Source organism: Taudactylus pleione, unplaced genomic scaffold (assembly GCF_031769625.1).
Source record: "Taudactylus pleione unplaced genomic scaffold, aTauple2 ptg000018l, whole genome shotgun sequence".
NCBI classification, from domain to species: domain Eukaryota; kingdom Metazoa; phylum Chordata; class Amphibia; order Anura; family Myobatrachidae; genus Taudactylus; species Taudactylus pleione.
In genome coordinates, this window is record NW_028284420.1 from 9,054,301 (window position 1) to 9,067,500 (window position 13,200).

The 13,200-nt window shown below is 47.1% G+C and overlaps 1 protein-coding gene across 1 annotated transcript in view; it reads right to left on the reverse strand.

Annotated features, from left to right (window-relative positions):
* LOC148540651 (piezo-type mechanosensitive ion channel component 2-like) overlaps positions 1-13,200 on the reverse strand; it is a 149,597-nt gene that overhangs the window by 127,481 nt on the left and 8,916 nt on the right. The window contains exon 2 of the mRNA XM_088442911.1: positions 3,146-3,188. Coding sequence (XP_088299037.1) covers positions 3,146-3,188 — 43 coding nt within the window. The remainder of the gene's footprint in view (positions 1-3,145; positions 3,189-13,200) is intronic.

Here is a 13,200-nt window from a genome sequence, read left to right on the forward strand (position 1 = left end):
TTGATTAACACAGGTTAAAAACCTGCATTCGTGAGTTCTTGCTATTCCATTAAAAATCTGTATTACCGCAGTTCTTGATGACAGTTAATGTGGATTTTAGTTCACAGCGCCAGACGTGGTGAAAATTTGGGAAAATCCTTATATTCATGTACAAATTACAGGACGCTGATTCAGCAAGGATCACAGTTGCTAATACGCATGCAATCAGCTGATTGTTTCGTTCTGCACATGCGTATGCATCACAGTGCGTGCGCCCGTGAGCCGGCCACTGCGATCGTGACTGCGATCACAGTGACCACGTAGATCCATCGCAGAGTGATTGACAGGAAGTGCCATTTGTGGGTAGTGTTGGGGGGTGGTTGGCAAAACAAAGGCGTGCCAGTGCGTTTGAAAGCCATTGCATAGTCGTGCATAAATTATCCACTGCGAAGCCGGACGGAGCCTGAGGTCTCATAGCATGCTGCACTGAAGTTAGCAATTTCTGAGTAAGGTCAGAGCTTGTGTAATTGTGTGTGAGGCTGTGATGGTACTCGATTGTACCGATGGTTTCGCAGTCTTGCTTAACATTACAGATGTGTGTAAGGTAAAGTGAGCATCTTTGTGTAGTGCTGCGGCGGTATAGCGATCGCAATGGATTAGAATACTATCACAGTTGAACTGCGGGCGTAATTGCTATTGCATTCGCAGTTGCGATCCGTAATGAATCAGGCCCACAGTTCAGTCACTGGAACACCCCTCACAATTAATACTAAAGCATTTAGAGGTATTTAGATAGTAAAAAAAAAAAGGTATTTAGAGGTTTTTAGATAGAAAAATATGAATAATAAAGACGTCATGTTTCCATATGCATGAGAAGGGGTGAGCGGTTATTAATTACCCGGGTCCGGGCTTGGAGGAGCGCGGTGGGGGCCTGGGTCTGCGGCCTGCCCCCCTTCCTTACCTATCAGCGGCAGCCACTGATCAGCAGCAGTCTCATCTGGCTGTGCGGGAGGGAGCGATCACACTTATCATGCACCCGCTTCCTAGATTTATCCCTGGCTGAAGGGCACACGGCCCCCCGGTGGAGCGCATACAAATTTTTATTTTTATTTTTTGTAAGGTGGCGTGGCCACGCTTCATTACAATAGACCACACACCCCAAAATTACTCAAGCCCACCTCTCTACAGCATTGCATATTTCATGTCATTTTCTCTAAAAAGCAGAAAAATGGTCTTAATGATATGGAACATGTAGTTTGAGGTGTTGTGATATGATGGTAAAGAGCATGGGTGTAGTTATAGTGGGTGCAGGGGTGCCATTGCTATGAGGTCCAGAGGCTTAGGGGGCCAATCTCTGGGGCTAGACTCAACTGCACCCAGGTCATAAAGTTCTGTACTAGGGGCCTGATTCAGACCCGGACGCTATTTGAGTTCGCTGGCTGGATAAAAGGGGCCGGCTATTTAAATCATGTGCTCACACTCCGTCGCGTAAAGCTGCCCACTAAGTAATAGCGAGCGGCCGCACTATGCGCTCGCCCCTGTATAAAGACGCCCCTTTGCCACTCGCAACACACGTCATCTCCGGCAGTTGGAGGATTAATCAGGAACATCGAGAGCCATCGGAGCTGCTCGCAGCACTTGTGGTAGCCTTTTCCTACCACAACATTGCAACCTTCCCGTTACCACCCACAAACGACACTATCTGTCATTCAAAATAGCGGCCCGACTGCGGGCTACGGGGCGAGCACTTTCCCATCACAATGGCTGGTTTGCGCACTCATACGCATGCGCAGAATGCAAAACATCGCTCAATGTGACCGAGCGCAGCATAGCGTCCGACTCTGAATCAGGTCCTAGGTTCCCGAAATTTGCAAGCTAAGCACTGTATTACATAATGTGCACTGGGAGCACTGTGTCTGGCATGAGTACCAGCAGCAGTACAAGCCGGCATATCGTTAACTTGGAACATTATAATATGGCATAATATGACCTGGGTGCACAGTACGGTATAATGTGATGTAGGGCACTACTATGGGGCATAGCATGAACTAGGGCACCACTATTATTCATAAAATGAGGTACTGCTATTGGACATAAAATGAACAACTACTGTGCAGAGAGGTGTCTCTCTAGAAGGGGGTAAGGACCTCTTCAAAATGTTGCTATGGGGCCCAGGGGCATTCTAAGGGAAGAGGGGGCCTTGTTCACTCCTAGTCTGGGGCCCCCTCCTCTCTTCCCGGCTGCCATCAGCAAACTGACAGCAGCGGTAGACTCCAGACACTAGAGTGTACCCGGAGTCACTGGGTAGATGCGCAGATCACTGGGAAAATCGCGCAGCAGCCATTTTACAGGTGATTTCCTTCTGCGCATGCGCAAAACACCGGGAAAATGGCCGTGGCAGCCATTTTCCAGGCATTTTTTGCAGTGCTACTCCATGGTACATCGAAGAGGTAAGTATTAAAAAAATTTATGGGTGCAGGGTGTGCGGTGCGTGCCCCCCCTGTACCTGTGGGGCCTGTGTGCACCGCACACCCTGCACCCATTATAAATACACCCCTGATGGGGCCCACAAAGTTCTGGCTACGCCCCTGGTAAAGGGGTTTTGAAACTTGCAGATGTGAGTAACAATTATTTTTTTACATTTGTATTTGAAACTTGTATAGAAATACTTTAAAATCAATATATAGTTATTTGAAATGCTGTAGACACTTTTATTAGCTGAAAAATGCTGTAGACACTTTTATTAGCTGAAATACACTTATTGGCTATAATTTTTCCATAATTTAAAAAATTTGCAAAAATCACACCAACATATAATTTAATTGCCTCCAATATTTTGCTTGCTAGCACTAACAGCCTTCTAAGTTCCGCTTTCTTAATAGCCACTTTTTTGAGGTTCAGGGTGATTTCCCCACTTTTTCACTTACTTCACATAGGCGGTAGGTACACTGCAGATTTAACGTGCAACATCAACACAATGCTGTTCTAATTGAATTGCTTGGGAATTGGGTGCACACTTCACTAAAATATCCCACAAATTGTGATTTAATGTAACGCTAGTCTTCACAGTATTGAGCTCGCGACTACTTGAGATATAAATGTTGAGAGAATTAAAAAATAATTGTCCAATTCCTGCCATTTAATGCTTAAAAAATATCCCTCTCACCTTACAATTCCAAAGTGTTTCAGGATCTCTTCCCACAAATAATCTGAAAAGACAGCAATGAATTACTGGATCGTTGTTAAGAGCTTGTGGAAAGCTCACTGACCACACAGTTTTTTTCTAGTAATGTAAATAGTTTTCATTGTCCACACACATTTCCGCCATAATAAACCTCATTGTCTAGTCATAAATGCAGAACACTTTCAGACTTCCTCACACTCAGCTACAGAAAGCAGTCACTCTCAATCTATCACATTTTAGAATGTACAAGTTGCCTCCAGTTAGTACTCAGCAAGCATCAGACAGCCTCACAAATACCCCTTTTGCACCTAAAACCTGGGGCCAGCCTGGGTCAATGAACACACACTTTCAAGCATGGTCACAGCGGCTTGAGAACCATTTACACCGCAGACTGTACTGGGTTATTACCTGGGCTTCTCCTCTGCCTGCGCTTGAAGATGACATCATCTCCAAGTGCTAGTGAGCCGACTCTCCACAGGGTGTTGAGGGGACCCGGGCCGGGTGATTCGGGTCTCCCGTTCACATTTCAGGGTTACACAGGTCGTTACCATGTTAAACCCTGCTTACTACCCAGGTTGCTCGACCCAGGAACCCAACCCTGCCCCTTTAGCACCGAGCGGTGACCCGGGTTCACCCAGCAATAACCAGGATTATTTGGCCAGTGTAAAAGGGGTATAACAGTAAACAGCCTCCACCCACATGTATGATATGCTACCTCTCTTTTGTACATAAAGCAATCTACTTCACACTCCATAGGCAGCAAGCAATCAGTTACTGTCTCTCATCCTATGGAATAGGTATGAAAAACCGCCGGCCGCATGGCCGGCGGTTCGATTCCTGCCAGCGGCAGCCCGACAGGAGCAGAGTGCGACGCAGCGGAAGCCCGACAGCGCTGGAAATCCCGATCGTGGATAGGTAAGTATCCATTAACCTAACCTAACCCCCCTAACCCTAACCCTCCTTAGGGGTGCCTAACCCTAACTTCCCCCCCAAGTGCCTAACCCTAATCCCCCCTCTAAGTGCCTAACCCTAACCACCCCCTTCCCCGCTGCCTAAACCTAAGTCCCCCGGGGGGGTGCCTAACCCTAAGTCCCCCCCGGGGGTGCCTAACCCTAACCCTCCCTCCCCCTAGCCTCACCCTAACCCTCCTGGGGGGGTGCCTAACCCTAAGTTCCCCCCGGGAGCCCTAAACCTAATCCTCCCCCCTGCGGCTGTCCGCTCGCGGCGCCCGGCATCACTACGATCGTGATGCCGGGCGCCGGTCTCCTGGCATCGGGGAAATGCGGGCGTCTACATCTAGACGACCGGCATTTCACCCTTGCCGGGATAAGACAGTCGGGAAGCCGGCTGCCGGTATTTAGGCAGTCGGCTTCCCGATTGCCTCCCCTCCCTATATATGCAATAGCATGTCTCTCTGATACTAAATTTGTAATAGACAATTCCACTCTCACCTCACAGGCAACAATCCCTATCTCTCTCTCTCTCTCTCTCTCTCTCTCTCTCTCTCTCTCGCTCTCTCTCTCTCTCTTTCTCTCTCCAGCAGACAGCCTCACTCTTACCCTAAATATGAAGCAAGCAGCTTTTCTCCTATATCAATAATCTACAGAATCCCTAGTTTCACTCAGCTCACAGATCAGATGTGTTACCTTCAGGAGGTATGTAGTTGAAAGCAATCTGAAAGGATGATTGTACTAGGATTAAAAACAATCCGGTACAGTATATGGCCTTTAAGAATCTTCCAGTATGTCCTAGAGATTGAACCAAATAAATCACATAATTAACATTACATTAAAAACTTTTAACTAAGTGTTTGTAACTGCATTCTAACCAACAAATTATACTACGTATCAACTCACATAAATTCCGGGACATTAGCTCTCTCAATAAAAAATGAAAAAACACTTAATACTTTGATTAGTGCAATTGAATTATTGATAATTTTTCTTGTTGGTCCCTCTAAAACCAATCATCAACATCTGTATAGAATGCAGGATTTACCCTCACAAGTGTAAGTACATTGGGCCGAATTCAATTCAATGCGAAGATGAATAGCCGCAGGAGGCAGCACCCGCAGCTATTCAATACACCGCGCTGTGTGCCTGGTTGGAAATTGGTTAAGTCGGAGAATGACGGTTCTCGCGACTTAACCTGGGTGTTTAGGCGTGAGAACCAGCATTCTCCGAATAAACTGCCGGCCGCGCAGCCGGCAAACAGCTGCGCCCAGGGCCGACCCTAGGCATAGGCATTTTAGGCAGATGCCTAGGTGCACCTAGAATGTCTAGGGGGCATCCCAAGCCTAGGGCCAGCGGTACAATTCTTTTTCTTTGAGCTGGCTCGGGTGCTGATTGCTATCTCAGCGATCCAAGCCAGCCAGGAGGAGAGATCCGGAGACTGCAGCAGCTGAACACAGAGCCGGAGCTCAGTTTCAGACAGGCAGGAAGTATGTTTACTTTCACTTTCTGCCTGAGTAGAGGCTCAGCACTGAGCAGCTGCATAGGAAGCCATTCAACACGCGCGGAGCTGCAGAACCCTGCCCCAGCCATACAGCATAAAGGTAAGAGCTGGATGAGAGGCGGCAGAGACATATGGCGAGTGGGGGCTCAGTGTTTATGACACTGCTATGGGGGGGACATATTGGGAGTGGGCAAAGGGCATGGGTGGACTCTCATCATCCACATTGCTAAGAAGGAACCCAGTGTGTGGATTAGAAATAATAATAGCCACCAAGATAGAAGGAGATAGTGGGTAACAACAAGCTGCAATGATCTGTTACCATTCTACTGATGTGCTACAACAGCCTACATGGGTGCCCTGCAAAATTATATGCAGCGGGTGTGGTGTGGAGAGTCAGCCTGTACTGTGAGTGATGGGTGCTGACTGTGTGAGGGGTGCTGTGCTGGCTGAGGTGTGATGGGTGCTATGATGTAAACTGTGCTGTGAAAGGTGCTGTGATGGCTGAGGGGTGATGGGTGCTGTGCTGTGAAGGGTCCTGTGCTGGGTGAGGGAGTGGTGCTCAGGGGCGGATTGGGCCACCGGGACAGCGGGAAGGTTCCCGCTGGGCCGGTCCCATCCTCCCCCATGCAGGGCCAGTTCACATCACCTGCCGGGCCGGCTCACACTGCCTGCTGGCCCGGGCTTGCGGCCATGCTTCCGAAATTTGTGCTTCAGTCGAGAGCGCATACCGGAAGCTGCACCCTTCCTGCCCTCCTCTCAGGAGTCAGGACCATTGGCAGTCCAGCGCAGCGGCTCCCCTGCACCCGCGGCGGCATCAGCAGCAGCGCTTGGAGCCGGGTGATACAAAGTCAGCAGAAGCCATCACTCCCATAAATGGTACTGTGCCCTCATGCTGCACTGAGCATCACCCTCCCCTCACTACACTCTGTCTCCATGCTGGGGTCTATTGTTAGGGAGTATGAGTATATCTGTATATATATATATATATATATATATATATATATATGTGTGTGTGTGTGTGTTTATATATATATATGTGTGTGTATATATATATATATATATATATATGTGTGTGTGTGTGTATTTATATATATATGTATATATATATATATATGTGTATATATATATATATATTAGGGGTGTGCACCGGCCACTTTTCGTGTTTTGTGTTTTGGTTTTGGATCTGGATCTTTCTTCGTGTTTTGGATCTGGATTGGTTTTGCCAAAACCACCCTTCCGTGTTTTGGGTTCTGGGTTTTGTGTTTTGGATCTGTATTTTTTTGAAAAAAAGCATAAAAACAGCTAAAATCACAGAATTTGTAGGTTTTTCTGCTCCTATGCTATTATTAACCTCAATAACCTTAATTTCCACTCATTTCCAGTCTATTCTGAATACCTCACACCTCACAATAGTGTTTTTATGTCCAAAAGGTTGCACCGAGGTAGCTGGATGACTATGCTAAGCGACACGAGTGGGCGGCACAAACACGTGACCCATCTAGGCGTGAAACTGCAGTGGCAGACAGGATGGCATTGAAAAACTAGGCCCCAAACTGTACATAATGCAAAGAAAAAAAAGAGGTGCAAGATGGAATTGTCCTTGGGCCCTCCCACCCACCCTTATGTTGTATAAACAGGACATGCCCACTTTAACAAACCAATCATTTCAGCGCCAGGGTCTGCCACACAACTGTGGCTGAAATGATTGGTTCGTTTGGGCCCCCACAAAACAAGCTGGCAATTAATCTGTCCCTGCACAAACTGGCTCTACGGAGGCAAGATGTCATCCTCATCCTCCTCATCCACCGATTCCTCACCCTCTTCAGTGTGTACATCCTCATCCTCACAGAGTATTAATTCGTCCCTGCTGGAACCACAGGTCCCTCTGTACGTTCTGGAGGCTGGTCTCCCTGGAAGAGTTGATAATTAATTTTATGAACATCATCTTCTCCACATTTTGTGGAAGCAACCTCCTACGCCTTTCGCTGACAAGGTTCCCGGCTGCACTAAACACTCTTTCGGAGTACACACTGGAGGGGGGGCAACTCAGGTAAAATAGAGCCAGTTTGTACAGGGGCCTCCAAATTGCTTCTTTTTCCTGCCAGTACAGGTACGGACTGTCTGACATGCCTACTTGGATGCTGTCACCGATGTAATCCTTTAACAGACAGACGCACGCTTGTCGCTGCTGCTTTGAGGATTCAAGTGCGGCTACAGCCCACACAATTCACAAAGACAGAAAAAAAAAAAGAATATTTTTATTGTTTGTGGAGCACACTTTGAGGGTTACACCACCCTTTAACAGACAGACGTACGCTTGTTGCTGCTGCTTTGAGGATGCAAGTGCGGCTACAGCCCACACAATTCACAAAGACAGAAAAAAGAAGAAGAATATTTTTATTGTTTGTGTAGCACACTTTGAGGGTGTCACCACCCTTTAACAGACAGACGCACGCTTGTCGCTGCTGCTTTAAGGATGCAGGTGCGGCTACAGCCCACACATTTCACAAAGACCGAAAAAAAAAGAACAATATTTTAATTGTTTGTGTAGCACACTTTGAGGGTGTCACCACCCTTTAACAGACAGACGCACACTTGTCGCTGCTGCTTTAAGGATGCAGGTGCGGCTACAGCCCACACAATTCACAAAGACAGAAAAAAGAAAAAGAATATTTTAATTGTTTGTGTAGCACACTTTGAGGGTGTCACCACCCTTTAACAGACAGACGCACGCTTGTCGCTGCTGCTTTGAGGATGCAAGTGCGGCTACATCGCACACAAGTCACAAACACATTAAAAAAATATTTTTTTATTTTTTGGAGCACTTTGAGAGTTACACCACCCTTTAACAGACAGACGCACGCTTGTCGCTGCTGCTTTAAGGATGCAGGTGCGGCTACAGCCCACACATTTCACAAAGACCGAAAAAAAAAGAACAATATTTTAATTGTTTGTGTAGCACACTGTGAGGGTGTCACCACCCTTTAACAGACAGACGCACGCTTGTCGCTGCTGCTTTAAGGATGCAGGTGCGGCTACAGCCCACACAATTCACAAAGACAGAAAAAAGAAGAATATTTTTATTGTTTGTGTAGCACACTTTGAGGGTGTCACCACCCTTTAACAGACAGACGCACGCTTGTCGCTGCTGCTTTGAGGATGCAAGTGTGGCTACATCGCACACAAGTCAAAAACACATTAAAAAATTTTTTTTGATTTTTTTTGGAGCACTTTGAGAGTTACAACACCCTTTAACAGACAGACGCACGCTTGTCGCTGCTGCTTTGAGGATGCAAGTGTGGCTACAGCCCACACAATTCACAAAGACAGAAAAAAAAAGAACAATATTTTAATTGTTTGTGTAGCACACTTTGAGGGTGTCACCACCCTTTAACAGACAGACGCACGCTTGTAGCTGCTGCTTTGAGGATGCAGGTGGAATCTAGACGGGATTTGGAACCGAGGACACACTACCTCCATCAATTGTCTAAATCCCACTGTACTAATGTCGGATACCGGACGCACGTCTAACACCAACATAGCAGTCAAGGCCACAGTTATACGTTTTGCTTCAGGATGACTGCTGTCGTACTTCATCCTCATCGCTAGGGACTGTTGGAGGGTCAATTGTTTAGTAAAAGTAGTGATGTTCCTACTTCCTCTCTGGGATGATGAACAACTCCCAGCAGCAGCAACAGCACTAGGAGGAAGTGGTTCTTGATCTTTCCCTATTTTATTTTTATCGGAGAAAGTTTGGTCCTCCATTTATGTTATACTGATATATATACGTGCGGCTAAAGCGCACACAAACACAGAAAATATTTTTTTATTTTTGCTGGAGAGTAGTGCACTTTGTGGGTTACACCACCCTTTAAGAAATGAGCCAGCCGGCTCTTTAGTTATGGGACACAGGCGCACGCTTGGCGCTGCTCCTTTGTTGATGCACGTGCAGCCACAGTGCACACAAGTCACAAACACAGAAAATATATATTTTTTTGGTTTGGAGTGTACTTTGGGGGTTACAGAACCCTTTAACAGTCAAGCCAGCCGGCCCTTTACTTATGACACAGGCGCACACTTGGCACTACTTTGTTGATGCACGTGCGGCTACTGCGCACACAATTCACAAACACAGAAAATAATTTTTTTTTTGGTTTGGACTGGAGTGTACTTTCGGGGGTTACAGCACCCTTTAACGGTCTAGCCAGCCGGCCCTTTACTTATGACACAGGCGCACGCTTGGCACTACTTTGTTGATGCACGTGCGGCTACTGCGCACACAATTCACAAACACAGAAAATATTTTTTTTTTTGGTTTGGACTGGAGTGTACTTTGGGGGTTACAGCACCCTTTAACGGTCAAGCCAGCCGGCCCTTTACTTATGACACAGGCGCACGCTTGGCACTACTTTGTTGATGCACGTGCGGCTACTGCGCACACAATTCACAAACACAGAAAATAATTTTTTTTTTGGTTTGGACTGGAGTGTACTTTCGGGGGTTACAGCACCCTTTAACGGTCAAGCCAGCCGGCCCTTTACTTATGACACAGGCGCACGCTTTGCACTACTTTGTTGATGCACGTGCGGCTACTGCGCACACAATTCACAAACACAGAAAATAATTTTTTTTTTGGTTTGGACTGGAGTGTACTTTCGGGGGTTACAGCACCCTTTAACGGTCAAGCCAGCCGGCCCATTACTTATGACACAGGCGCACGCTTGGCACTACTTTGTTGATGCACGTGCGGCTACTGCGCACACAATTAACAAACACAGAGAATAATTTTTTTTTTGGTTTGGACTGGAGTGTACTTTGGGGGTTACAGCACCCTTTAACGGTCAAGCCAGCCGGCCCTTTACTTATGACACAGGCGCACGCTTGGCACTACTTTGTTGATGCACGTGCGGCTACTGCGCACACAATTCACAAACACAGAAAATAAATTTTTTTTTGGTTTGGACTGGAGTGTACTTTCGGGGGTTACAGCACCCTTAACGGTCAAGCCAGCCGGCCCTTTACTTATGACACAGGCGCACGATTGGCACTACTTTGTTGATGCACATGCGGCTACTGCGCACACAATTCACAAACACAGAAAATAATTTTTTTTTTTGGTTTGGACTGGAGTGTACTTTCGGGGGTTACAGCACCCTTAACGGTCAAGCCAGCCGGCCCTTTACTTATGACACAGGCGCACGCTTGGCACTACTTTGTTGATGCACGTGCGGCTACTGCGCACACAATTCACAAACACAGAAAATAATTTTTTTTTTGGTTTGGACTGGAGTGTACTTTCGGGGGTTACAGCACCCTTAACGGTCAAGCCAGCCGGCCCTTTACTTATGACACAGGCGCACGCTTGGCACTACTTTGTTGATGCACGTGCGGCTACTGCGCACACAATTCACAAACACAGAAAATATATTTTTTTTTGGTTTGGACTGGAGTGTACTTTCGGGGGTTACAGCACCCTTTAACGGTCAAGCCAGCCGGCCCTTTACTTATGACACAGGCGCACGCTTGGCACTACTTTGTTGATGCACGTGCGGCTACTGCGCACACAATTCACAAACACAGAAAATAATTTTTTTTTTGGTTTGGACTGGAGTGTACTTTCGGGGGTTACAGCACCCTTTAACGGTCAAGCCAGCCGGCCCTTTACTTATGACACAGGCGCACGCTTGGCACTACTTTGTTGATGCACGTGCGGCTACTGCGCACACAATTCACAAACACAGAAAATAATTTTTTTTTTGGTTTGGACTGGAGTGTACTTTCGGGGGTTACAGCACCCTTTAACGGTCAAGCCAGCCGGCCCTTTACTTATGACACAGGCGCACACTTGGCACTACTTTGTTGATGCACGTGCGGCTACTGCGCACACAATTCACAAACACAGAAAATAATTTTTTTTTTGGTTTGGACTGGAGTGTACTTTGGGGGTTACAGCACCCTTTAACGGTCAAGCCAGCCGGCCCTTTACTTATGACACAGGCGCACGCTTGGCACTACTTTGTTGATGCACGTGCGGCTACTGCGCACACAATTCACAAACACAGAAAATAATTTTTTTTTTGGTTTGGACTGGAGTGTACTTTCGGGGGTTACAGCACCCTTTAACGGTCAAGCCAGCCGGCCCTTTACTTATGACACAGGCGCACGCTTGGCACTACTTTGTTGATGCACGTGCGGCTACTGCGCACACAATTCACAAACACAGAAAATAATTTTTTTTTTGGTTTGGACTGGAGTGTACTTTCGGGGGTTACAGCACCCTTTAACGGTCAAGCCAGCCGGCCCTTTACTTATGACACAGGCGCACGCTTGGCACTACTTTGTTGATGCACGTGCGGCTACTGCGCACACAATTCACAAACACAGAGAATAATTTTTTTTTTGGTTTGGACTGGAGTGTACTTTGGGGGTTACAGCACCCTTTAACGGTCAAGCCAGCTGGCCCTTTACTTATGACACAGGCGCACGCTTGGCACTACTTTGTTGATGCACGTGCGGCTACTGCGCACACAATTCACAAACACAGAAAATAATTTTTTTTTTGGTTTGGACTGGAGTGTACTTTCGGGGGTTACAGCACCCTTAACGGTCAAGCCAGCCGGCCCTTTACTTATGACACAGGCGCACGATTGGCACTACTTGTTGATGCACGTGCGGCTACTGCGCACACAATTCACAAACACAGAAAATAATTTTTTTTTTTGGTTTGGACTGGAGTGTACTTTCGGGGGTTACAGCACCCTTAACGGTCAAGCCAGCCGGCCCTTTACTTATGACACAGGCGCACGCTTGGCACTACTTTGTTGATGCACGTGCGGCTACTGCGCACACAATTCACAAACACAGAAAATAATTTTTTTTTGGTTTGGACTGGAGTGTACTTTCGGGGGTTACAGCACCCTTAACGGTCAAGCCAGCCGGCCCTTTACTTATGACACAGGCGCACGCTTGGCACTACTTTGTTGATGCACGTGCGGCTACTGCGCACACAATTCACAAACACAGAAAATAATTTTTTTTTTGGTTTGGACTGGAGTGTACTTTCGGGGGTTACAGCACCCTTTAATGGTCAAGCCAGCCGGCCCTTTACTTATGACACAGGCGCACGCTTGGCACTACTTTGTTGATGCACGTGCGGCTACTGCGCACACAATTCACAAACACAGAGAATAATTTTTTTTTTGGTTTGGACTGGAGTGTACTTTGGGGGTTACAGCACCCTTTAACGGTCAAGCCAGCCGGCCCTTTACTTATGACACAGGCGCACGCTTGGCACTACTTTGTTGATGCACGTGCGGCTACTGCGCACACAATTCACAAACACAGAAAATAATTTTTTTTTTGGTTTGGACTGGAGTGTACTTTCGGGGGTTACAGCACCCTTAACGGTCAAGCCAGCCGGCCCTTTACTTATGACACAGGCGCACGATTGGCACTACTTTGTTGATGCACGTGCGGCTACTGCGCACACAATTCACAAACACAGAAAATAATTTTTTTTTTTGGTTTGGACTGGAGTGTACTTTCGGGGGTTACAGCACCCTTAACGGTCAAGCCAGCCGGCC